Raw genomic sequence first — 25,735 nt, 5'->3', positions numbered from 1 at the left:
TTAGATGAGGTGGTGGTTTAGTCGCTAAGTCGTGTCCAACTCTTGCGACCCCACCAGGCTCCTCTGTCCGTGGGATTTTCCAGGCAAGAATACTGGAGTAGATGAGGTATCTAGAGTGAAATTCATTGAGACAGAAAGTAGAATGGCAGTTGCCAGGGGCTGAAGAGGGCGTGAAGTTTCAGTTCCACAAGGTGAAAAGAGTTCTGAAGGTGAAGCACAGCGATGGCTACATGAGCATGTGAGTGTATTTAATACCCCTCAACCACGCACTGGAAAATGGTCAAGATGACCATCTGCCCATTATACTTAGACACCCTTCCCAAGACAACTGAACCTCACAATACCCCCCTGACTGGCACGGAAGCAAGACCGGAGGTGCAACATCACCCCGCTGGCCAGGTCAGAGCACGCCTGCTGATTTCCAGCTGACCTCAGTGGTATTCACTGCTCACTCTGGGGGCCAATACACCTTTCAGGGCAAAGGAGCCCCACCTGGATTCCGGATCTGAAATGCCATCCTGTAAACTACCAACCCATCCTCAACACGAGCCAGGACTCCTGGAACCCTGCTCCGGGACCAGAAAAGGACTGACGCAGGCAGGATTACTTGACATGCCATTACCCTCGTGACACTGGGTTGGTCACAAAGTTTCTACAGGGGTGACCAGACCCCCAAATGAACTTTTTGGCCTGCCCAATTATCAATAATGATTAGGGAATGTGAGGACACTCTTCGTTTTATTAACAAGACACATTTTAAATCTTTGAAAACGCTTTCACACGCACACCATCATGCCCCAGACCCTGAAGCAGCTGGGTCAAGCATCTTCACCCCAGTGTTCGGAAAAGCACCTGGAAGTCAGGGTTTTGCCCAAGGTCAGAAGCCAGTTGGCTGCAGAGCAGACCTGGAACCCACCCATGTTATTCCTCCTGCAACACCTCCCTCCAGAGAGAGAGGGCTGGCCAGCATCGCAAAGGAACAGGAAATTGAAATGGCTCCCGGGAAGGCAGTCAGCCTGCCAACCTCGGACAGAAGCTGACAAATGACCAGAGCCGGCCCCGAATCAAAAAAGGTTTCCTCCAAGGAGCCGCCTGCCGACTAACCTCTTCCCACCTGCGGCGCGGAAGAAATAAGCTCCAAGAGTCCACAGCCCACCATTCCCATCTGTCCACGGAGAGAAAACCACGTTAGGAAGGAAGCACAGAACCAGTGAGATGCTGCTCAGAGCTGAACTGGAGAGGCAGTTTCCCGATACGAACTTATCAGCTTCATTCCCACTCCTGTCACCTCACCCACACACACACACACACACACACACACACACAGGCTTCTTCCTGAATTCCCACCCCTTCAGCAACAGAACTGCAAGAGGGGCGAAGCAGCAGACAGATGAATCTTCAGAGAGGCAGCACCCACCAGGGAAAAACTGTGTTTAACACACAGCTACAAGATGGGAAACCTTCTAAGAGCCCAATCATGCACTTCGAGTCATGCACCAGTTTCCAAAATACCAAAACAGATTCCAGGCACTTTACCTGAGTGGTTTTTGCTCTTCTGCCTTGCATGCTGCTGCTATGGCTAATCTGTGGGTTGGTGGCACCTTCAGAGAGACAGTGAGATTTCCTACAGGGGAGTGTGTTATAATTACTGTAGGGGAGAGCCTCTTCAGCGGCAGCTGGTGGCATCTTATGGTTTGCGAGATCAGGGATGTCAGACACCAAATTCCGACAGTAGCCTGCAAGTTTGCTCCTGGGCCCCCCGTTTGCCGTCACCCCAGGGTTCTTCTGAGCGTACAAGTCCCCCAGAGAATTGGCCCGTTGACAGGCACTGAGCTGCCGCGGACTCGCCCGGGTTTCCATCGCCCGAGCCTCCTCGCAGTCTTTCTCCTCGGCGGAACCCAAGATCTCTTCGTTGCTTGTTAAATGTTCTTGGCTCAGATCAGACAGTGAGAATTCCAGGCTGTCCTCCCGCCAGATGTCTGCGGATTTGGAGCGTTTCTTCTTAAAGCTCGCCGTCTCCATGAACGCGGGTCCGTTGGAGGCATAGGGGCGCTGCCGCCTGCCGCCCTCCGCCAAGTACGTCGCGTCATCCCCATAAAGCCGGCTGTCTTCCGAGTCTGGCATGCTCTGCACGGAGGCTGCTGTGAGGACGATGCTGCTGTCCACGCTGGGAGCGACGGAGGAATCGGTGTAAGACACGGGTCTCAAGCCCATATCCACTCGGTCCACCCAAATGGGGCTCCCGAAGTCCTCGAGGGTGCCTTCCTGGGAGAAGGGCTCCAGGCCATTTTCAGCCAGGGACTGGGGGATGCTGGGGGTGCTGCTGGACCGGGTACTCACTTCGGAGTTCCTGTGGATCACCTTGCCGGAGGAGGCGTGCCTGGTCCGCCGCGCCTTGTGCGACAGGCGCAGGGATCGCGACGTGTGCTTGCGCCCCAGGACGGCGTGCTTGTCTCCATAGAACTCATGCACGACATTTTGACTTTCTGCGTTTCCCATGGTTTTATGGTCTGTAGCAAGGGGAAAAAAAAAAAAAAGGAGAGGATCACTGAGTCACCCATGGGTACGGGCGGTTAATGGGAAGAGCTCGGTACCTACAGAGGGCAGACAGCTTGAAAGGTAACAGGGGCGCCTATATGCACCTGGCAGGCACTTGGACTCAACGCGGCAGCAGGTGAGAACTAACATCACCGGCTGAGACTACTCCTGCAGAGATGTGAAATAAGAACATAAATAAGGCCATGGGGGATGACACGGGTCTCTGCCCGGGGAGGGGAGCAGCACTCCAGGCATGGCACAGACTTGCTTTCCTAAAGCTGGCAACACCTGCTTTCTTCTCCTTAACCTCTAGAGTTGTCTATTTAAAACTCTACGCCTCTCCACCAACTAAAAACTCTAAAAAGTACAAACCAAGGTGTCCGCTCCGAATGAGTAATGTTCTGTTTGAAATGACATATTTCAAGAAACCAGGCGAAACTCCGAGATGCACTGGATAAAGGTCCTTCCTCCCCATAGGTTTCCATTTCATCCTGACTTCATCTACACTTCAAAATTAATCAAAAACGGGAAAGCTCAAGATGTGAAGTCCTGTCAACTCTTCCTGATAAAGTCAAAAAGAAAAGGGGCTTTTTACCTTTAATGCCACAGCTTTCTGAAAATCTTAACAGGGGAAGGGGGGCGACGTGGGAGGGGGAGAGGGAGATGCCCAAAACAAAACAGAAACCCCACTCTCTGCCTGGCAGCAAACTAATGGGTTCATTTCTGGGAGCAAATCCAACCTGAGAACATTAATCTGGTACAGAGTGCCCTGCACACAGAAATTCACATGATCAAATCACTAAATGTGATTCAGCCTTTTGGAGCTACCCAGGTTAATTCAAGTCCTTTCCTTAACATTGTTCCGGTCTCTCTCATTGGTCTGAGGGCTGTTACCCACAGTGAGAAATTAAAACATTCTCAAAGCTCGACAAGTATGACTCTATTTAGCCTTATTCTCCTTGCTCTGCAGTGAGGTTTCTCTCGACCATTTCAACTGTATACACTTAGGATACACACATGAAAATGGTCAGAAAGGAGAGAAGAAAAATAGAACAGCTGAGCGCATCCCTGAGTTGATGTGTACAATCGTCTACACGGTCATTCATTCAGAAAATATATATACTGGGACTTCCCTGGTGGTCCAGTGGCTAAGATTCCATGCTTCCAATGCAGGGGGCCTGGGTCTGATCCCAGGTCAGGGAACCCGGTGGCTCAGATGGTAGAGAATCTACCTGGCAGTGCAGGAGACACCAGTTGGATCCCTAGGTGGGGAAGATCCCTGGGAGGAGGGAATGGTTACCTACTGCAGTATTCTTGCCTGGAGAATCCCCGTGGACAGAGGAGCCTGGAGGGCTACAGTTCATGGATGGGTCACAAAGGGTCAGACAGGACTGAACGACTAACGCTTTCACTTTCACAAGGAACTAGATCCCACAGGTGGCAACTAAGATCCCGTATGCCAGCAACTAAAAGATTCAAAGTGCCAAAACTGAAGACCTGATATAGCCAAATAAATAAATTTTTTTTTTTTTTTTTTAAACAAAGAGGTGGGGATGGAGCCCCGATGCTCATGCCAGCTTCTGCCCTGACTGGCTGAGCAATCTTGAAAACTGTTTAAAAGAAGAAAAGAAAAGAAAGAAAATAAATACTGCATAGCTACCATGTTCCAGAAACCAGAAATACAGCAGAGAAAAAAAGATACACATTCTCCACTCTCATGAAACTGATACTTTCAGTTTCACTTTCTCATGAAACTGATACTGTCAGGGAAGGGATACAATAAACAAAAAAGCAAAAGGTACAGGGGGAAACAGGAACAAATTTATTGGACCTATTACACTTTGAAACCCCCTGCAATATAATATATTCCTTCCCAATGCTCCAGAACCACTCTACAATCCTACTCTTCAGTCTCAAAGGTTGCTTAAACTCCTACAAGCACATCTTTACTGAAATGAAATTTGTGGCAACAAGAAGGGAAAAACCTCCATTGAATGTTCCGATGAGTTCAGAGGTAACTCATACAGACACCAGATGTGAAGCTATTCCCATACTGGAATGTTCCCTACCAGGTCACACATCATATGATTCTGAGAGCGAAGTTTCCAAGAAAGAGAATCGTCCTTTAACTAGTAGCAAATATACTTCAAAGCAATAAGTTCACGCCCCTCTGGCTGGTACCTTTAAGAAGCAAGAAAAAAACGTAGAGACTCAACTCAGTACAGGGAAAATGAAAAGATTCATGGTCCATGTGTGACCATTTATGTAATCTATATTCCTAAGAATATCATGTGCTACATTTTTACAAGTGAAATATTTTAACAAGCATCTAAAGTAAGGCTAAAAGCCATGACCAGTGTCTCAGGGTTCTTGATTTTTTAAGGGTATAGCTTTCCTGATAACTCAGTTGGTAAGGAATCCGCTTGCAATGCAGGAGACCCTGGTTCAATTCCAGGTTGGGAAGATCCCCTGGAGAAGGGAAAGGCTACCCACTCCAGTATTCTTGCCTGGGAAATCCCATGGACAGAGGAGCCTGGCGGGCTACAATCCATGGGGTCGCAAAGAGTCAGACACGACTGATTGACTTTCACTTGAAGATACATAGATGGGGACTTCTCTGGTGGTCCAGTGGTTAAGAATCTGCCTGCTAATGCAGGGGACACAGGTTCCAGCCCTGGTCCAGGAACTAAGATTCTACATGCAGCAGGGCAACTAAGCCTGCATACCACAACTACCGAAGCACACGTGCCTAGAGTCTGCAAGAAGAGAAGTGCACCCCCAACAAAGAGTAGTCCCCACTCAACGCAACTAGAGAAAGCCTGAACACAGTCTAAAGAAGACCCAGCACAGCTAAAAGAAAAAAAGAAAGATACCTGAATGTGTCTATGCATCTATATGCTTTGCCAAGGAATAATTAAAAGTTTAGAAAAAGTATTAGCCACAGTCCCATTTTAAGAATCACATAGATTTAAACTCCAAAGAGGGAAAGAATGGAGGTGACAGAAACCACGGTGAAGAAAGGCAAAGCTGTCACCCCAAATATGCTCGAATGGACCCCCCAATATGCTCGGATGGAGCCCCCCCCTTCTACTGTATACAAAAGTTTGCAAATATAAATTGACAGACATATTCTCAACAACAAATTTCTGGTTAGGCTTGTTTCTGCCAACAGAAAACTAATCAAGTTAAAAGCCTCAGGAGCAGTTTCCTGAAGCAAATGGCCCCAACCTTCAAGAATTACAGCGTTCCCTGCATCGCTCTGATGGGTCTGTTATATTAATAGCATTTTTAGTAGCAAGATTCTTTTCAGCCAGCCAAGGTAGGAAAGAAGCCATTTTTATCTTCAGAACTAGAATTTAGAGATGAATGCCAAATCTCTTAAATCCTACCAAGAGCGATTCTCAGGGGATGATCTAAGTCGAGTCAGCAGGAAGTCTGAAGCAACTCAAGTTAGGAGAAAAATGTTCCTAGGGACTGCCGAAACACCCCTTCCTTTAAGAGCTTTCCCCCAAAGGTCAGTGCGACTCATGAAGGCCCATGTGGGGGTCAGTGGGGGACCCTGAAACAACAGAAGCATGAAAAATGAAAATTGCTCACTGCATACGACAGACACAATCTCCCCTTTCAGGGACGACCCCATCCCACAGGCAACCCCCAGAACGCTGGTGACTTGAAAGCCCTAATCCTCTCCACACACAAATGGCAAGTGCCATCTACATTCAACATCTTCACATTCCCCGCTCTCTCCTACCTAACCCTTATCATTTACTTATAACAAACCAAAACAGCCTGGTTTACACTTTACATTTACACAGTCTTTATCTGTTTCTCTGAATCTGGAAGCAACTTTGGGCAGAAAGTGGCTTACACTTCTTTTTTGAAGCCTCTATCTAGAGTACTTCCCTGGTAGTTCAGAAGGTAAAAGAATCTGCCTGCAATGAGACAGACCTGGATTGGATCACTGGGTTGGGAAGATCCCCTGGAGAAGGAAATGACACCCCACTCCAATTATTATCCCCTGGGGAAATTCCATGGACAGAAGAGCCTGGCTGAGCTACAGTCTGTGGGGTTGCAAAGAGTCAGACACGTCTGAGCGATGAACACTCACACTCATAGAGACTACAAGTGTTCTATGCATGATAAGGAGTCAAAAAACGCTCATGTACTTTAGAAACAAAAGTACAAGGTAGTGATCAGTACTTAGCCAACAAAACCACCACACAGTCACTAGAAAAGAGGGGAAAGATTAAGGGGGGAGAGGACAGGCTGAAATGCAAAAACTGGGCTAGAAATGGACAAGCAGGGACTTCCCCTGGTGGTCCCATAGTTAAGACTTCGCCTTCCAACACAGAGGGTGGGGTTTTGATCCTTGGTCATGGAGCTAGGATCCCATATCCCTCTGAAGCCAAAAAACCAAAACATAAAACAGAAGAAATATCGTAACAAATTCAAGAGTGTAATACACTCAATTTGTAACAACTTGAAAAGCAGAGCTTCAGAACACAGGTACATGATGGCAAGCTAGAAAATGTTACCATTTTTAAACTCATTCAACTCCCTATTGACTTCCTTAGGGAAAATATTAGTGGCCTCAAACAGCTTGCACTTGCAGAGGGTAGTTAGTGGGAGGCATATTAAGCAGGAAGTGGTGGGCAAGACTGTAACACAGAGACAACTGTCCGAATTTAAACCTCAAATCTTAAACTTTCTTTCCTGTCCTCTAAGATACAGCTTCCTGTCTTCCCCAGAGCCTTTGTTCATGCTCTTTCCTTGGCCTTCAACTCTCCAGCCTTCAGGCATCTACACCTGGCTCGCTCTTTCCAGATCTTGACTCAAATGTCACCTTCTTAAAGAGATCTTTCCTAGCATCTCTATCCAAAATGACCCCTCAGAGCTCAACACTTCCCACCCCTCTTCTTTGCTTCCCCCCCACTCCTTAACATTTGTCATAACTGTCTCAAAAAATGTTTTTCATTTACTTTTTTTTTTTTTATTCTATATCTTTCCCCACTAGAACCTAATTAAGCATCAGGGAGGCAGAAAGTTTGTCTCGTGTATTGCTATATTCTCAGTGCCTAAAACATTGCCTGAAAGGCACTAGGTGCTCAGTAGGAAAATACAGAACGAATGAATGACAAAATTTAATCTAGAATGTAAAAAACCAAACTCACACAACTGCAAGAGAAAAGCGATGAGGTGTTAGCATAATGTAAACTAGAGAAAAGATACACTGGCCTTAAAAATGCCAGCTCTCCTACATGAGAGTGCCCAGAAAATGCACCCATTTCCAGACTGTGTGCTGTTCTCGGTGTCTCCTCCACCTGCAGCCTGGTGTAGGTCCCTCAGCCCAGGCTACTGGGCTTGGGATCACCCTGATTCTGTGAGCTGAGCTGATGGGTGTGGCCTGCCCTGCTCCACTGTTCTTCCCAACCTTCAATCACCTAGGCAGAGACTCATGGCCTCGCCTTTGTCTCATTTCACTTAATTCCTACATCCCTCCTCCTTTTGGAGGTTTAGGAAAGGGGGTTGGAATTGAGAGAGTACCTCTCCTCCGTGTCGGGGAGACAGCTCAGGACTGAGCAGCCTGAGATGATCCAGAGAAAATACAGGCAAAGGAGACATAGCAACATGATGGGGAGGCGTCATTTGAAAGTAGAGGCAGTCCAAAAAAATCAAGAGATTCTTAGGGTCAGAGACCAAGGACACTAGAGAGAGGATGAATTCTCCATTCTTCCCAACACCATGACCTTTCTCCTTAAGTCATGAGTTAAACTTTTCGTAGTAACTTCCTTTAAATCCCATCAAAGTAAATACACATTAAAAGAGTAAAAAAGTACTCCCATCAAAATGAATGCACAGTGAAATTACTTAAAGGAACTTTATCAATCAGTACAGGCAGCACTGTGTGCAACAGACAAGACATGGACGCGGCCTAAAGGTGCGCTGACAGATGAATGGATAAAGATGTGGTGGACATGTGCAGTGGAATACTGCTGCTGCTAAGTCACTGTCCGACTGCTAAGTCGTGTCCGACTCTGTGCAACCCCATAGACGGCAGCCCACCAGGCTCCCCTGTCCCTGGGATTCTCCAAACAAGATCACTGGAGCGAGTTGCCATTTCCTTCTGCAATGCATGAAAGTGAAAAGGGAAAGTGAAGTCGCTCAGTCGTGTCTGACTCTTAGCGACTCCATGGACTGCAGCCCACCAGGCTCCTCCATCCATGGGATTTTCCAGGCAAGAGTACCGGAGTGGGGTGCCATTGCCTTCTCCGAATATACACACAACTATACATAAAATAGATAACCAACAAGGACCTGCTGTATAATACAGGAAACTATATTCAATATTTTGATACAACCTTTAAGGGGAGAGAATCTGAAAAGTAATATAACTTTACCACTATGCTGTACACCCTAAACTAACACAATTTAACACACACACAAAAAAAAAGTACAGTCATTCAGGTGGTTAGTAGATACATCAGATAGGTGATTCTTTCTCAGGGACTGCTTTTATAGATTTATTAGCCTACTAAGCCTTATGTAATAAAATGATATAAAACTATTTACACACTTTGGAAAAAAGTGTCAAATCCCTGGCTTTGGTAGTTTGCGGAAATTAAGTAAGATGCAACCATTAAGAGAAGCTAGGTGAAGAGTATGCTTACTGTGTTCAATTTCATGTGGATCTATAATTATTTTGAAATAAAAAGTTAAAGCTGTCACTCACTGGGAGTTTCTGGTTAAGCGAAAATTTTGTTTAAAAGTGATGATGCTGCCAAATGAAGCTTTTTCAAATCCTCTTTTTCAACAAATTATGCAATAAGAAAATAAGCACTCACTGGACATTATCTAGCACAAGGTCATCAGGAAACAGACAGCAAACACAAAACAAGGTCCAAAGTGAGATTCAATAGGGAAGCAGGGTTGATTAACTAGGGACAGGGCTTCTGTCTTTAATACAGTAGTGAACAAAACTGAAATACTATTTATAGTACCTGGTGCCAGCCAAGATGAAGTAAGACACAGTGGCTGGTCTTTCTTCCAATGATAAAGATTTAAAAACTCTGAACCAAAGTAAAAAGCAACTACCTAAGGCTTCCAAAGAGTAAGCAAAAGCAGGTAAGTTGGGGATGGGAAGAAACCCAAGGTCTTCCCTGGTGCTTCAGTGGTTAAGAATCCACGTGCCAATGCAGGGAACATGGGTTCAATACCTGCTCTGGGACGATCCCACGTGCAGAGAGACAACGAGTAAGCCCCCACTTGTGGAAACTAGCAATGAAGACCCAGTGCAGCCAAAAATAAACAAACAAGCAATAAAACTGAAGAAGCCACTCTAACAAGAGTGGGTTTCCCATTTTGGTTTTTATTATTCTCATTTCTCTTCCAGCCTTTCATGGAGGGTGAGCACACAGTCCATGCATGCATGCTGGGTCACTTCAGTTGTTTCCAACTCTTGGCGACCCCGTGGACTATAGCCCACCATGACCCCATGGACTGTAGCCCACCAGGCTCCTCTACCCATTGGATTCTCCAGACAAGAATACTAGAGTGGGTGGCCATACCCTCCTCCAGGGGATCTTCCTGACTCAGGGATCGAACCCTCATCTCGTCTGTCTCCTGAATTGGCAGGCAGGTTGTTTACCACTGGTGCCACCTGGGAAGCCTGAGCACACATCTAGCCATTACAAAAGCAGCAAAACTCACAAGACATGCCCTGTCATTCTGGCCAAAGAAATTGAGACTAGTGATCCCTGCAAGCCAAAGAATGAGGGTGATCTCAGAGAAGACAGAGCTGGAGGAAACAAATCAGCTAATGTCATGTATAAATCTACCCAAGTCCCAGGCTCACTCCTCAGGTGTATGTGCCTGGGACTGACCCAGAGAAAGACAGCAAAGGCTTGGCAAACTGAGCTATGATCTAAAACACAGCTCACCTCTCAGTCTAACTCCCAAGTGGTGCATGTGTGGACAAAGCCACAACTTTGGAGCAAAGGCTTTGAAAATTGAACTGACATCAGACCTACCACCCACAGGAGGTCAAACAGAACTTGCCATCTGGACCTAGCCAGGTTGATTGCTTACTAAAATAGGAAAAAAAGAAAATTCAACATTCTCCAGATGATTTAAACAGGACCTAGATTCTCCCAATGTAACACTTGAAAGTGTCCACAATGCATTCCAAAGAACCAGGAAAATCTAATCAGTTCTCAGGGGAAAAGACAATCAATAGATGCCAACCCCAAAGTGACCCAGATGTTGGAATTATCAAGCTTTTAAAGCAACTAGTATAACTGTGTTCTCTGAGTAACAGTAAACACTCCTGAAATAAATGAAAATTTTAACTCCTTGGAACATCTATGCAAGATCACTGTGAACATCAATTATTATGCATGAGTGGAGAAGGAGAATACAAATTAAAAAGAAAGGTAAAATATTTTTAATTTGATCCAAAATACAAAACAAGCTGCATTTTTTAATCATCAGATGTGAAGTTTTCTTGGCATTGCATGAGAAAACATTTGAGTTAAACTCACCCATGGTCAAGGTCTCTGGGCAGAGAAAACAAAGAAAAACACTCCTATAACTACAGATTGTTCAGAGGAAAAAAGGGAGAAAGAAAGAAGATACAAGGGAAACAAAAAATAACCTCATCACTTTGCAGACCAAGGAGGTTATAATAATATTTTTATGGTTTAGGATGTCTAATTCCCTCGATGAGACCAGAAGTTCAAGCGGTACTCCAGACAGCAAAATGCCCCACCCTTTAGCTGAACAACAGGAAAGCTCCACATGATTAAAGCCCAGCCTTGTGGGTCAGCTTGCTGGGGCTTGCCCTGTTCAGAAGCAGATAATCAAAAAGATAATTATATTATTAGGGTCAATCACCTCTGGAGCAAAACTCTTATTCTCAGGAAGTAAAAACTTATATTTGAGATGCATATCCAAGATACTGGCTTTGAAGAGATTAAAATTCTAAAGATGTTAATATTTTACCTCCTTTCTCTCTCTCATAAACACACACACACACACAAAGAGGGAGGGAGGGGGAGGGAGACACACACACAGAGAATGTATAGACCTGTGTAAAAATTTTTAAAGTTAGCATCTTAGGTAGAGATTATGGGGTAATTTAATTTTCAAAAGTATACTTTGCTTTTCGTATTTTCCAAAGCTGCTAAAGCTATAATTCACTGTGTTGGCCATGCTGCACGTGAGATCTTCTCTGATCAGGGATAGAACCTGCACTCCCTGCAGTGGAAGCACAGAGCCTTAATCGACTGCCAGGCAGGTCCCTTACCTAGAATTCAGTTATGGCAAAGAAAAGAATAAACGCTTTAAGTCCCTAGGTTTCTTGGGTAATTCTCGGAGAGTGAGGATGGGGACACCAGGCTGACAGCTACAGCGAAAAAGCACCAAACCCAAACTTAAAGCAGATGACTCGGGAAAATCACCCAAGATAAAGAAGAAAATACTACCGAGCTTGGATTTAACCATCCTTTCTCGACACTGCAATGGCACTCTGCTTGATCTCCTCCCATTCCATCTGTGGCATGGTTATTTGTACATTGACACACTTGTCTTTCTTTGCATGAACCCCTTATTTTATTACAAGCTCCCAATGGCAGGGACCATGGCTTACTCATTATTATATTGGCCATCTAAGTGAACTGAAGTTTTAGTACTGCTTTTTTCAATGGGATGCTCACCTCTCAGATTGTCTATAACAAGAATATTTCAAAAATATAAAGCATTAGAGAGCCCATAAATGGGCACAAGATGACCCAACTTATATTCAAGTCAAAGTTAACTATTAAAACACGGTTTCTCTTGTTGGTAAGGGTGCTGTAGAATATGAACATAAGGCATCTAATGATGTATACAAATTATAATTGTTAATAATAAAATTTTTCACTCCCTCCTGAAGTATTTAAGAACTTATTAAAATAAACATAATGATTACCCTTCTATGATTTGAAAACAGACCTCCAAAATTGCAGGAGAAAGGATGAAATGTATTTATTTCAAAGTTAAATTTGAAGCAAAAATCACAAGACAACAGATTGCAAATTTAAAATTAGATTCTAGTGGGAGGGCTTGGTTTCAAGCCTGTTTTTTCCCTACTGGAGGCTGAGCCTGAAGACAGGGTAAGGGGGTTGGGGGGAGAGCGGGGGGAGGAGAGCTAAGATTAAACTGAGACAAAGTTCTGAAAGTTTTAGCTAAATCTTTACAAACCCATGAAAAGTATTTTGCCAAGTCACACACAAATACCCCTAACACAGGAGACTAAACAGGAAAGTTTTGCAACAAATAAAAGATGATCTTTGATTTAGAAAGATTATTATTTTGACTGCATTTATTTTGCTTTTTAAAAGATTATCCAAACCAGAAACAAAACATGTCATTGTTCTAAAGTAAGATTTTTGAAGCCGGGTTTACCTTTTTCAAACATAATCCCATCTAAAGATGGTAAAGCTTGGGAATAAATTTCAAAGATCCCTGAGAGCAATTCACAGAGGGAAAAAGATAAGTACCTGCTTTTTCTTTTCTTTTCTTTTCTTTTGTTTTTTTTTTTAGTTTTAATGCTAATACTTTTGAATTGCTAGATGGGCATAACCTTAATCCAAAAAAATGAGTTCAAATTCTTTTTCCCACAAGCTGCATACACCATGGCAATGCCGTGGTACCTGTCTCACCACCTCTGAAGCATTACGTTTAATTCATGGAGGTATACACAGGCTCAAGCACACATTCACAAACTTACCTTACAAGGCAACAACGGTTCCCAGCCCAACTTGCCCCAAGAGCACTGTGGCATTTAGATACGGAGCCTGGTGATGATGTCAGGATGAACAGTGACGGTGGCTGGGAAGCGTCTCAGCACCTGCCCCTGGAGCTGGCCATCACAGTCTCATCTGCGTCTCTGCAGCTATGCCAAAAACCTGGAGAGGGCAGAAAAAGAAAGCCACTATTCAGCCAGAACACAGGAAACAGGAATTTTCCATCAAACCCATTTACATAAATTCTCCAACATCCATTTCATGTGAAATAGCACACCCCAGATCAAACAATGCAACATTCAGCCTCAGGTCTAAAATGACAGGCATAAATCCATAAATATAAGCATGGTTACATTTACAGTAATAAATCGCTCTACAAACTCAGTCATATTTTATCATTTTATTCTGTCTCTACAGATGAAAGTATCAGGTAACAGAAATCAATTCCAGTAGCATGATTTCATGGTTCCCTCTTCTTTTTAAAGTGTTATTGGCATACAGGTGCTTTACAATGTTGTGTTAGTTTCTGCTGTAGAGCCATGATCAAAACCATACACAAACAGTAAATGCTGGAGAAGGCGTGGAGAAAAGGGGTGTTGGTGGGTAGAAATGCAGACTGGGACAGCCACTGTGGAGAACTGCGTGGAGGGTCTTTAAAAAACTAAAACTAGAACTACCATACGACCCAGCAATCCCACTCCTGGGCATAGGCTTGGAGAAAACCGTAATTCCAAAAGGTACCTGCACCCCTACACTCATGATCCCCTTTGAATCTTTCAAACATCTCAACAAACAGAAATGAGTGACAGGAAACCAGGGAGTCTCAGTTACTCTCAAAGCAGAGCTATACCTATCACAGAAGTTGAAGAAGATGCTAAAAGACAGTAAAACAAAAGACCAAATTCAACATGATAGACCTTCTCATCATATACATGGGGTATTGCTGAGAATTCGTGCTCACAAACTCTCATGTTTTCAAAATAAGCTCCATGCACAGGCATTGTGAGCGGTCTTTGTTTTCTAAAACCTGGCTTCTGGTGAGATTGGAGATGCTAAGACAGGAGAGGGGCTTCTAATGGCTCAGTGGTAAAGAATCCACCTGCCAACGCAGAAGATGCAGGTTCAATCCTTGGGTCAGGAAGATCTCCTGGAGAAGCAAATGGCAACCCACTCCAGTATTCTTGCCTAGAAAATTCCATGAACAGAGAAGCCTGATGAACTGCAGTCCATGGTGTTGCAAAAGAGTCAGACACAACTTAGTTGACTAAACTACAAGACAGGAGAAAGCCCCAAGGGCTTCCTGGGGGTGGCTGCCTCTCATTCCTCTCCTACAGATCATTCCTGTGGGGCTGCCCACGACTAGCACCTATAACTGGTAGCCTCATTAAGGTGGAACTCAAGATGACAAACAGCTTGCAGAGAAACATACAGAAAATTGCCTACTGTTGTGGAAGGTGGTCACATCAAGACAGTAAATAAATAAATATCCATATCCATAGAAGACAGCATAGTAAGTGAAGTTCCTGTTCACCCTATCTTGGAAAATATGCTACTTTGCCGTGAACCTGGTGACTCAGCTTGCCAGGAGAGGAACACGAGTTCTCAGCAATACGCCATTATTACCCTCCAGTACACGTCCTTGCCATAATTCCCCCACTGCTGTCCTGCTCCCTCTCTTTTCCCAGGCATCCTCCTTAAGCTGCTCTCTGCAAAGTTTTACATTTTCAAAGCAGTTCCTGAATTGCTTAGGAACTGGCAGAAATTAATAAGCAACAGCCCATTTATATTGAAATGGACTCATTACGGTGCCAGCTGCCAATAATTTGCAAGGGCTGGATTCTTGCTGGCAAACCAGGCCTGCAGGCGGCTGTCCTCCACCTGCACAGGGAGGCTGATAATGCATTTTTTATACTTGAAAAAAGAAAAAGTACATATTCTGCTACAATAACTGAAATGTTTCTCTATTATAGTCTTCTATTCCCTGAGCAGAAAAATGCTATGGGGAAGAAAGTGAAAGTTATCAGGCATTGTTTAAAAAATATGTAGGAAGACAAAACCCAGTCTATCTGGTATCTGGGATCCTTTTTTCTCCCCCTGATTCTGATGGAAAAAGTATTTTGACCTGTGACCCATAGAACTGACCCCATGATATAAACAGATGAAGAGAACATATTTGCTCTTTGTGATCAGCAAATATGCTAAGATTGCAACGAGTCACCAAGGATTCAATCTGTATCAAGTACTCACAGTGGATGGATTAACTCCACCATAGCCTTGTGAATATACACCATAACAACCTGAGAACCATCAGGATTCCGGGTTTTCTTTAAGAGCCGCAAAGAATCCACCCTCAACAGGAGGTAGTCAGGCTTCCCAGGTGGCTCAGTGGTAAAGAATCTGCCTGCCAATGCCAGAGACACAGGTTTGAGCCCAGGTCTGGGAAGATTCCACATGCCATGGAGCAACTGAGCCAGTACATCACAATTACCGAGCCCACGAGCCACAACCACTGAAGCCTGCACGCCCGAGAACCCATGCTCCACAATAAGAGAAACCACTGCAAGGAGAAACCCGCACACCGCAAGGAGGAAGGAGCCCCTGCTCACTGCAACCAGGGAAAAGCCCGCGCGGCACCAAAGACCCAGCACGGCCAAACACAAATAAAGAAGCAAGCGGCAGGTAAACAGCTAACTCACTGATGGGAGTTTGAGCCTGGAGTCCCACTGCATGCATCAATAAGGTCAAAACTCAGTGGCAAACACTAATTATCAGTTTACCCCTCTACAAATAGGGACAAGAATTCCTAAACCATTCTATTGAAATAAGCGTTAAATGACACCATCTATGTGACATGATTATTTCAGTGCTGACTCCTTGGTCAATTCTCAATAAAACTACTCAATTCTTTTCACTGTTATGCAACATTTGTAAACCATAAGGAAGATGCTACAAGACAGGCTGCTATTAAGGGAAATTCCTTGAAACATGGTACCTAACTCACTGAACTGGGTCTACAGTCTAAGTTGGATGAAACCGACCGCCTCAAATGTGTCATGAGACCAAAGGGGAACTCATTAACCCAGCTGGAAGACGTGATTGACTCAATTCGCCACAGTGCACGCATACACGCAAACCACGCTGACAAAATCTGGCAGGACCAGTTGGACAGCTTGCATTGCATTAAGATGACCCCCAGTGAAGTAAACGATAAATGTGCCAAGTTTTACAGTCTCATTCTGATTCATCTCAACTCATAAAGTCAATTTCTGCATCAGGTGTCAAATAACCAGTTTTCACAGGGAAGTGTCTGTGCTGGAGAAGGGGAGGGAATTACCAAGCTAATCCCAGGCTTCAAATACCTCAAAAATAGACAGGGCTCAGAAGTTTCATCACTTCAACCCGAGACGAAATATGACAATGTCAGAAATACGGTGTTCATGGCAGCTAATCCATGGCTTTCCCTAAAATGTCTGCCACACCAGAACTTTCTTTTTCACCTCAGAAAACACTCATGAGAGGCATCCTGTCACTTTTAAGTCCTTGCAAGTTCCAGGAATCAAAGTACATAGAGAAAAGGATACTGTACTTGCCATCAAAATACCCACATCTACACCCCAAGCTCTATTACTTACTAACTTATGTGATCCTGGACAAGCAAACTACCCATTCCAAAACTTAATAGGAAAAAGAAGGATGTGTAAAACTATCTGCTTTACTTAACATCTACCTGAAAAGGTTGTTTTAAAACAGAAATTAGAGATTCAACATGAAACACTATAAAAGACTACAGAAGTACATTCATTCTTACTCTGTTCATCATGAATAAGTGTCCCCAAAGTGTTTCATAATTACTAAATGCATGAGAATCAGAACATTTCCCTTCACCCTGAAACTTAAAGTGGGAAGGGACTAGTAGTTTTGGGTCAAAATCCTAAACGAATCAGAAGTCCTGAATATTTTTTATATGCAATAAGCACCAAAAGAATGTAGATTTTAATATTCATATTTAGTCCAAAAATCAGCCTGGGGTGAATAGAGGGACAGATGAATCTAGGACCCTGAAAATTTGTTATTGGTTCAGAAACAGTTAAAGAAAATTCATCAGTCATTTTGTTTGCTGACATTTTTTTAACTATTATTATGTTAGAGAAAGGACTTAGCAGTGACTTCCAAAGATGCATGATCTAAAATCGAATAGGAGAAATTATCACTGGAAAATAAAAAGGACCCAAAGATTAAGACAAAGTGCAAGGGAACAGAATAAGGGTAATGAATTTACCCGGGTATCAATTTACCCAGCGGACTCAACTGGACTGTCAAGTTTTGGTAACAGCCAATCAGATGGGGAAAACAGAGTAGTTGTAAGACTCACAAGGTCCTAATCGAGTGTTCAGAAAAAGGACAAACATTCTAGGTGCTAAGATCAGACAGGAATTTCCACCAGTGGTCCTTCGAGACCACTGTGATACAATGAGCCATGGGTTTCGGTTTTTGGTTTGGCTGTGCTGGTCTTCACTGCAGTGCATGGGCTTTCTCCAGTTGCAGCGCATGGGGGCTTCTCCCGAGCTGCAGTGCACAGGCTTCTGTTGCTCTAGAGAGTGCAGGCTCAGAGTTCTGGCCCATGGGCTTAGGTGCCCCCACATCGTGTGAGATCTTAATTCCCCAACCAGGGATCGAACCTTCGTCCCCTGCGTTGGAAGGCAGATTCTTAATCACTGGACCACCAGGGAAGTCCCTGAGTCATATTTTTAGAAGCACATCCTTTCAAAGACAAACTTCATATGACTGTTTCTTGTTTTGATAATTGATTCAAGAAAAAAAAAAAAAAATCACAGTTCAGGGACAGAAAGGCTGAAGAGGTATGATCCTGCTGAGTTGCAGCAGCTGCTTACCAGGAAAATCTCTTGGGACGCATGCTTGCTCTCCAGAGTACTGGGTTGAGGAGGGGAATCTCGAGTGAGATGGGGCCCCGTGCCCAAATGTGGCTGGTTCCTACTGCCACCTGGCCACCCCTCATCTGGCATAAAGGGACGGTTCCATCGGGGTGAGCTTGTCTGGCTTGTGTGAAAACTGAGACTGCGACAAGCACTCCTGAACAGAGAAGAGGAACCCGCCTTCCCTATCAGGTCCACCATGTGACTACTGGGGGCCTTGGAGCAGGACCAAGATTCTCCATGAAGAACTAATCCCTCCACACAGATGGGGGCTTCCCAGGTGACACAATGGTAAAGAATCCGCCTGCCAACGCAGGAGACCGAGGTTCAATCCCTGGGTCGGAAAGATCCCCTATATCAGGAAATGGCCACCCCCTCAGTATTCTTGCCTAGAGAATTCCATGTACAGAGGAGCCTGGTGGGCTACAGTCCATGGGGTCACCAAGAGTCAGACACAGCTGAGCACACGTCTCCCCCCTCATCTCAACAGAGATGAATGAATCGTGACAGGGTTTCCAAATTCCTCCTCCCTAAAGCTTGGATGAAATGGTTTTAGCCCAACCATGTTTTCCAAGGCGAGTAAAAATAGACATCCAAATCGGCCAAACAAAATTCCTGAAAGTTTCCCTATCCAAAGCCTGCCCTGATTTTGAGCAACTTCTCAGTATATCCAAATGCATCCCAAGGTAACTGCGAAAAAACATGTTCATAGAATTGATATTCTTAAGCCAGCTAAGTCAGTTGGGAAATTTCCCCTGAAATGATAACTTTAATTTTAGAACAGTGAATCTTTGGCAATACTTAACCAACAGGTTCAGCTGGAACGGACATGACTGTGGTTTCCTAGGAGTCAAGGCAGTGTACTGCTAAGTGAAGTAATATATTCTCCCCCGGCTCAGGGAGCTCTACCATTTATGGAATGCTTACTATCTGGCTGGCACCATGTAAGTGACTTTAGACCAAAATACTACTCTCTAAGTTTCCCTTGGTTCTTGGTATTTATCATCTTGCAACTATACTTGGACACGGACAAGTGCCAATGCGTACAACTCAACTCCGGCATTGCATCACCCACTACGAAGTGTTTGGAAACCACCAGTCCCAAAGGGCAGAGTTACACAGCTGGTCATCAGATCTTTCCAAACGCCCCCACACAGCCTGGCTCTGAAAGGGGCTCCAGTGAAGTCCCAGCTTACTGAAATGGATCAGCTTTTTCAGGACAGACCCCAAGAATCATGTAATTTTTCAAGATTCTAAGCAGCATCATTCCTACTCTGAAGCCATGAAGCTACTGAACCCTTGAGAATTCCACCCAACATTCCAAGAGGAGTGACCACAGGACTTAAGAGGCTCAACTCCGGGCTCCCGGCTCAACTTCAAGTCTGAGTCACATCAAAAAAGCACACCCATGTCATTGTAAGAGAGCACGGAAAAAACTGATCTCAAAAGGAAATGGGAATGGAGCTGCCTGACTGCAGCTAACTTCTACTGCTGAAATCCTTCTTTCACGACTTCACCATTTCATGGCTTAAGAGCTCCTAGTGAGAGAAGGAGGTCATCCCATAGAAGACAGTGAGAGGGGATGGTACTCTATTGAAACTGCTTCTGTAACTCCTGTGAACTGTATCAGACTGTTTCACCTTTAAACTGCACTCCCCAACAATCTTCTTGAAAATACACCAAAGCCTGAGTTTGGAAGAGACTGCAACATACAATCACATCATCCAACAACATCTTTTCCACTCAGCAGACATGACCCCCATATCCCCATCAGCCTCTCCAAGCACATTTCCTGAGACCCCCACACAGAGTGGGGAAGGGCAGCTACTCTTTCACCATCCAAGACGGAAGCTCAAAGGGAGAGAATCTGGTCTTCAAGGCAAACAATGAACCTTGAACAGAGGGGTGTCTCCATCTTAAAGGACATGGCCGTGGCCTTGAGTGAGCCCTGCAGAGGAAGGGCACCACAAGAGAAAGGATGGTCGCACCCAGCAGCGGCTGCCTGCCTCCAAAGACCCTTCCCCAGGCTCATCCAAGAGGACCCAAACGTAGGAAAACTGCCATTTCCGTGATGCTCTCCAGCCCCTAACAACCTGGCCTCTCCCTTCACCTGTTCTCCAGCAGCCAAGAAGGAAGTCTTTCAGACCAAAAGACGGTCAGGGTGTCAAGCAGTCCTTTTTTTCTTCATCATGAAGCAGAGTGGGACCCAATCATCATCCCAACAATTTCAACCCTTCGCCACCGCACAAGCCACCGCTCTGCACCCGGAAGCTGCCTTTACCACTAAGAATGGGAGGATCACTCTGTGAATCAGACAAGAGCTCCCTGGACTGAGGCCACGCATGCAGGTGGCTGGTGTGGCAACTCTGCCTGCCAGCAAGGAGGGCTGGGACCATCTTTGTCAGAGGACAGGGGAGAGGCCACCAGGCTGGGGTGCGTCCGATTAGTGCTGCTGATCCCTGGCACTCTGAGCCTAAAGGGCCCCCCAGAAGGCATCACACCCGCTCCCCCCGGGATGCCTGCTCCATCCTCCTTGGGTTCTGTTCCTGCCACTGTGGGATCTGTGTTGGCGGAAGGTGTATGTGAGATGGCAAAATTCTCCAGGAGAAAAGGTTACAGAGAGAACTGGTAGACTGGCTGCTAAGAAGGGAGAGGAAGGAAGAACAGCTAGAAACGATGTTTGTGCATACATGTGCCTCTTTGATAGCAAGTGGATTTAGTAACTAAAAGTCAAGGAGCAAGTATGACAGCTGGAAAACAGAGCCGCCGGACATAAAAACGGAAGCAGTAATGGGGTCCCCTGCAACACTGTTGCTAGGGGACACCAGGAACTTCATTTTGGTATGTGTTTAGGTGGGAAGATTTGCAGGGAGGCGGGGGGTGGGGGGCGGCCTGGATAACTGCTTTACAGTGTGGTGTTACTTTTTGCTGTATGACAAAGTGAATCAGCTCTGTGTTTACATACACTCCCTCCCTCAAGGGCCTCCCTCCCACCCCCACCCCCCCTTCCTATCCATCTAGGTCATCACAGAACACCCAGCTGAGCTCCCCTTGCTTTATAGCAGGTTCCCATCAGCTATCTATTCCACACAACAGTTCAGTTCGGTACAGCCGCTCAGTGGTGTCCGACTCACATGGTAGTGTATATATGTCAATACTAATCTCCCCATTCATCCCACCCTCCCCTCCCCCACTGTATCCACTTGGTACAGATGAACCTATTTGCTGGGCAGGAAGAGAAATGCAGACATAAAGAACACACATGGGAAGACAGGGTTTTAATCAAGTTGCAATCTTCCGCTGAAAGAATTGTCCGCTTCAAAATCAAATAAAATAATTTTTACAAAAATGTTAAAGAAATTCCTCCCCAAAATTTTCAAAACTGGGATGATTCTCTACCTGTAAGTCCTCATCTTTTCAAAGAAAAGAGACTAAGTCTCAGTCATAAGACAGAAAGACAACACACAGTTCCCAAGTCAATCCCCAAGTACTTCACCCAAAACACTCCTTTACGCTCTCCTCATTTTATAATGAAAAACATCTTTTAAAGTGACCTCAGTTTTATATTTTCAAATCAATTCAAATTGTTTTCCAGTTAGGCATTCAAGACTACAGCTCTAACAGGAAAAACACAAGTCCTTATGTCGCTGACTCTAACAAATACATTTTTCATGTTGAATGTCTCTGAAGTTGACTATATCTTACAATCGCAAAGGTGTGATGAAAATTAGCACCATTTTCTTTTTTGGTTGGTGGCATGTAAGTGTGGTTTGTCTTAGAATGGTTAGCAAGTCATGAAAGAGGGGATATAAAAATAGATTTTTAAATAGATAGTCGTAACTGCTTGGTGAATTATTGGGGTACAGCAGAGTGTCTACATAAGAACCTACTGATTGTTAACAATTCAGTTCAACTCAACTATTATTTACTATGCACCCACTTTATGTTTGGGATAAGGAAACCAGACAGTTCTTTATACCCCCACAACCTAAGAAAATGGTGGACACTTTTCCACTCTGAGATAGGATTGTAAAGGCTAATCAGACCTTATTAATAGTGAATGACAGAGGAGGGGATGAATCAGAAATTTGGGATTAACAGATACACTCCACTATATATAAAATAAACGAGAACCTACTGCATAGCACAGGTAACTATATTCAATGTCTCGTAATAGCCCATGATGGAAAACAATCCGAAAAAGAGAGTGTGTGTGTGTAACTGAGTCAATGTGCTCTGCGCCTGAAAGACTGGAAATCAACTGTGTGCTCTGCTCAGGCGCGTCCCACACTTTGCGACCCCATGCACTATAGTCCACCAGGCTCCTCTGTCCATGGGATTTTCCCAGCAAGAATACTGGAATGGGTTGCCGTTTCCTCCTCCATATAAATCAACCATATGTCAATGTAAAAAATAAATAATTTTTAAAGATAGTGAATGATGGAAAAAAACAGACGAATTCTGCAAGGGGCGCTATGGGTCCAATCTGGTTCTGAAAGGTTCGTTGGATTTGGCTTGGCTTATGAGGATGGGAGGAAATGAACAGGGATAGGAGAGAGCTTGCAAAAAAAGGGCAGAACATTCCGGGAAAAGAGCAAAGACTCGGGCATGAAAGCATTAATCCAACATTGTACAGAAGTACATGGACTAGAGCTGGAGGTGATGGGGCTTTTAGAAAGATAGCTTGGGGGTTATGGATGCAACACAGAGAAATTAGATGTTATTAAGTGTAATGAAGTCTGTGATAGGATTTGATTAGTTACATGATCAAATATGTTCTCCCCCAACCCCTCCCTACCCTCTGGGGTAACATGAAAGAGAAGGTGGAGGCTTGTTGCAACAAGGCATCAGGCAGTGCCTGGAGAAAATAAGGAGTTGTTGTTCAGTCCCTAAATCACGTCTGACTCTTTGTGACCCCATGGACTGCAGCATGCAAGGCTTCCCTATCCTTCACCATCTCCCGGAATTTGTTCAGATTCATGTCCATTGAATCAGTGATGCTATGTAACCATCTCATCCTTTGTCGTCCCCTTCCCCTTCTGCCTTCAATCTTATCCAGCCTCAGGGTCTTTTCTAATGAGTCCGTTCTTCGCATCAGGTGGCCAAAATATTGGGGCTTTGGCATCAGTTCTTCCAATGAATACTAAGGGTTTATTTCCTTTAGGATGGACAGGTGAGCCTTGGGATAAGAAATAAGGCTGTTCCGTATCCCATTGTTCAGTCACTCTATGCTATGAATGGAGTCACTAGGACTTGGTGACCACACATATACCTGTGAGAAATAAGGAGGAAAGGAGGAAAAGAAGGAAGAGACGCTCCTGGCATTTCTGGTCTAGTAACTGACAAAAGAGAAGGTGACAATAACACCTTCCACTGTGAGAACAAACGGAGCATCCAATTCAAAAGTTGCACACTTGAGAGGCCGAAAGTCCCTGCCAGCAATCCTACTGGAAATTCGGTGTCCATTCCACACAAGACCTCAAGCCAAAGGAACCAAGTTTGGAACACACCAACTCAGCCGTAAAAGAAAGTAAGAAAAATATCCTCCCAAAATGCTTAGATCAGGAAGGATACCAAAACAGAGACACAAACATTGGCCAATACTACACTCAAAGACCTTAAACTCAACAACAACAACCAAAAAAAACCCACATATCTCATAACCTATGCAAGGCAACAGGTTAAAACACTATCTCACTACACTTTTATTGACCAAGCCAGGATCTGTAATAATAAATGGATTCAATACCATAGACAACTTTACACAAAAGTAAAAGCTTGATGCTTCAGGTTTGGTACCACAGAATTAAAATGTAAATCAGGTTTGAGTGCAGCCCCCAAAACTCCCTAGGGCTGCAGGAACACCCATTATGCTCCTTACTCACACCTTGGGATTGGGGTTATAGTTTAAATAAGATCACTGACTGCAAGGCTGATGTTCCAAAACAGTACAAACCACAGTGGAATGTGGCTGGACTGTATAAATGAGTGTTGCTGAGCACCACTTCCAAGAAAGGTAGCATTTAAGCATCCCTTCCCCTTTCTGTGAGTGAGTGAATGAGAAGCTGATAGCTATGACCATCAGGTAGATTTCAGGTGAGACTCCAAGTTAGTTACGCTCTGCTAGTGACCATGATAAAGACGGCGCAAATAGGGCACATGGCAAAGGCGACAGAGAGATGGCAGGAAAGACAGACGCTAATTTGTTGTTGTTGTTCAGGCGCTAAGTCATGTCCGTGTTTTTGAGACCCCCATGGACTGCAGCACGCCAGGCTTCCCTATCCTTCACTGTCTCCCAGACTTTGCTCAAACTCATATACACTGAATTAGTGATGCCATCTAACCATCCCATCCTGTCACCCCTTCTCCTCCTACCTCCAACCTTTCCCAGCATCAAATTCTTTTCCGATGAGTCAGCTCAGGTGGCCAAAGTACTGGAGCTTCAGCTTCAGCATCAGTCTTTCCTTAACTATGGGGCCACTGACTTTGGAACTCAATCCGACTTTACTAAGAGGATCATTCAGAAGTTTTTATGGTCCCTACACTTAAAAAGAACTGCACGAGTCTTTAAGTTGCTTAAGTCAAAATCCATAAATATCCTAATGGGAACTATCAAGAGACTTTCTCTGCTGGGCATTCCTTTTACAGCAAATAGGCGATTCAATTAAGGCAACAAGTACCACTGAGATAAACTCCAGAAATTCAAGATGGAAAACAAATCCTTACTTTTTTTTTAAGATTTACTTATTAGTTTATTTTTTGGCTATGGTGGCTCTTCATGGCTGCATGCAGGCTTTCTGTAGTCTTGAGAAGTGAGGGCCACTCTCCAGTTGCAGTCTGTGGGCTTCTCATTGCAGTGGTTTCTACCCTACTCCAGTACTCTAGCCTGGAAAATCCCATGGGCGGAAGAACCTGGTGGGCTACAGTCCATGGGGTTGCTAAGAGTCGGACACGACTGAACGACTTCACTTTCCCTTTTCACTTTCATGCATCAGAGAAGGAAATGGCAACCCACTCCAGTGTTCTTGCCTGGAGAATCCCAGGGATGGGGGAGCCTGGTGGGCTGCCGTCTGTGGGGTCACACAGAGTTGGACATGACTGACTTAGCAGCAGTAGCAGCAGCAGCAGCTCTAGGGCTTGAGGGCTTCAGTAGTTGTGGCTCGAGGGCTCTAGAGCATTGGCTCAGTAGTTGTGGTACAAAGGCTTAGTTGCCCTGCAGCAAGTGGGACCTTCCCAGACCAGGGACTGAACCTACGTCCCTTGCATGGTGAGGCGGATTCTTAGCCACTGGACAAGCAGGGAAGCCCCCTAATTCTGACTTTAAAGGCTGACTCAAGATCTTTTTGGCTGAATAATGCCTAATATTCATCGTAGCCAAATAACAAATTGGAAGAGAAATAAAAAGCAGCCAAAGTCATTGTACACTGGACTTTTGAAAGCAGAAGAAAAAGAATTAAACAAAGCATATATGCCCCTCCCTGA

The 25,735-nt window shown here is 44.7% G+C and overlaps 1 protein-coding gene across 5 annotated transcripts in view; it reads right to left on the bottom strand.

Moving 5' to 3' along the window:
* TIAM1 (TIAM Rac1 associated GEF 1) overlaps positions 1–25,735 on the bottom strand; it is a 459,371-nt gene that overhangs the window by 154,950 nt on the left and 278,686 nt on the right. For 3 of the 5 annotated variants that reach the window (XM_006053559.4, XM_044939642.2, XM_006053558.4), the window contains 2 exons: positions 13,304–13,481; positions 1,537–2,510 (listed from right to left, as the gene is read on the bottom strand). In XM_006053559.4, coding sequence (XP_006053621.4) covers positions 1,537–2,499 — 963 coding nt within the window. In that variant the 5' untranslated portion in view covers positions 2,500–2,510; positions 13,304–13,481. Of the gene's footprint in view, positions 1–1,536; positions 2,511–13,303; positions 13,482–25,735 lie in introns of those variants that run through there. The other 2 variants (XM_044939646.2, XM_044939649.2) reach the window with 2 other exon arrangements.

Source organism: Bubalus bubalis, chromosome 1 (genome assembly GCF_019923935.1).
Source record: "Bubalus bubalis isolate 160015118507 breed Murrah chromosome 1, NDDB_SH_1, whole genome shotgun sequence".
Classification (NCBI taxonomy): Eukaryota; Metazoa; Chordata; class Mammalia; order Artiodactyla; family Bovidae; genus Bubalus; species Bubalus bubalis.
The sequence above is the reverse complement of the archived record's forward strand: the minus strand, read 5'-3'. Positions and strand labels throughout refer to the sequence as shown.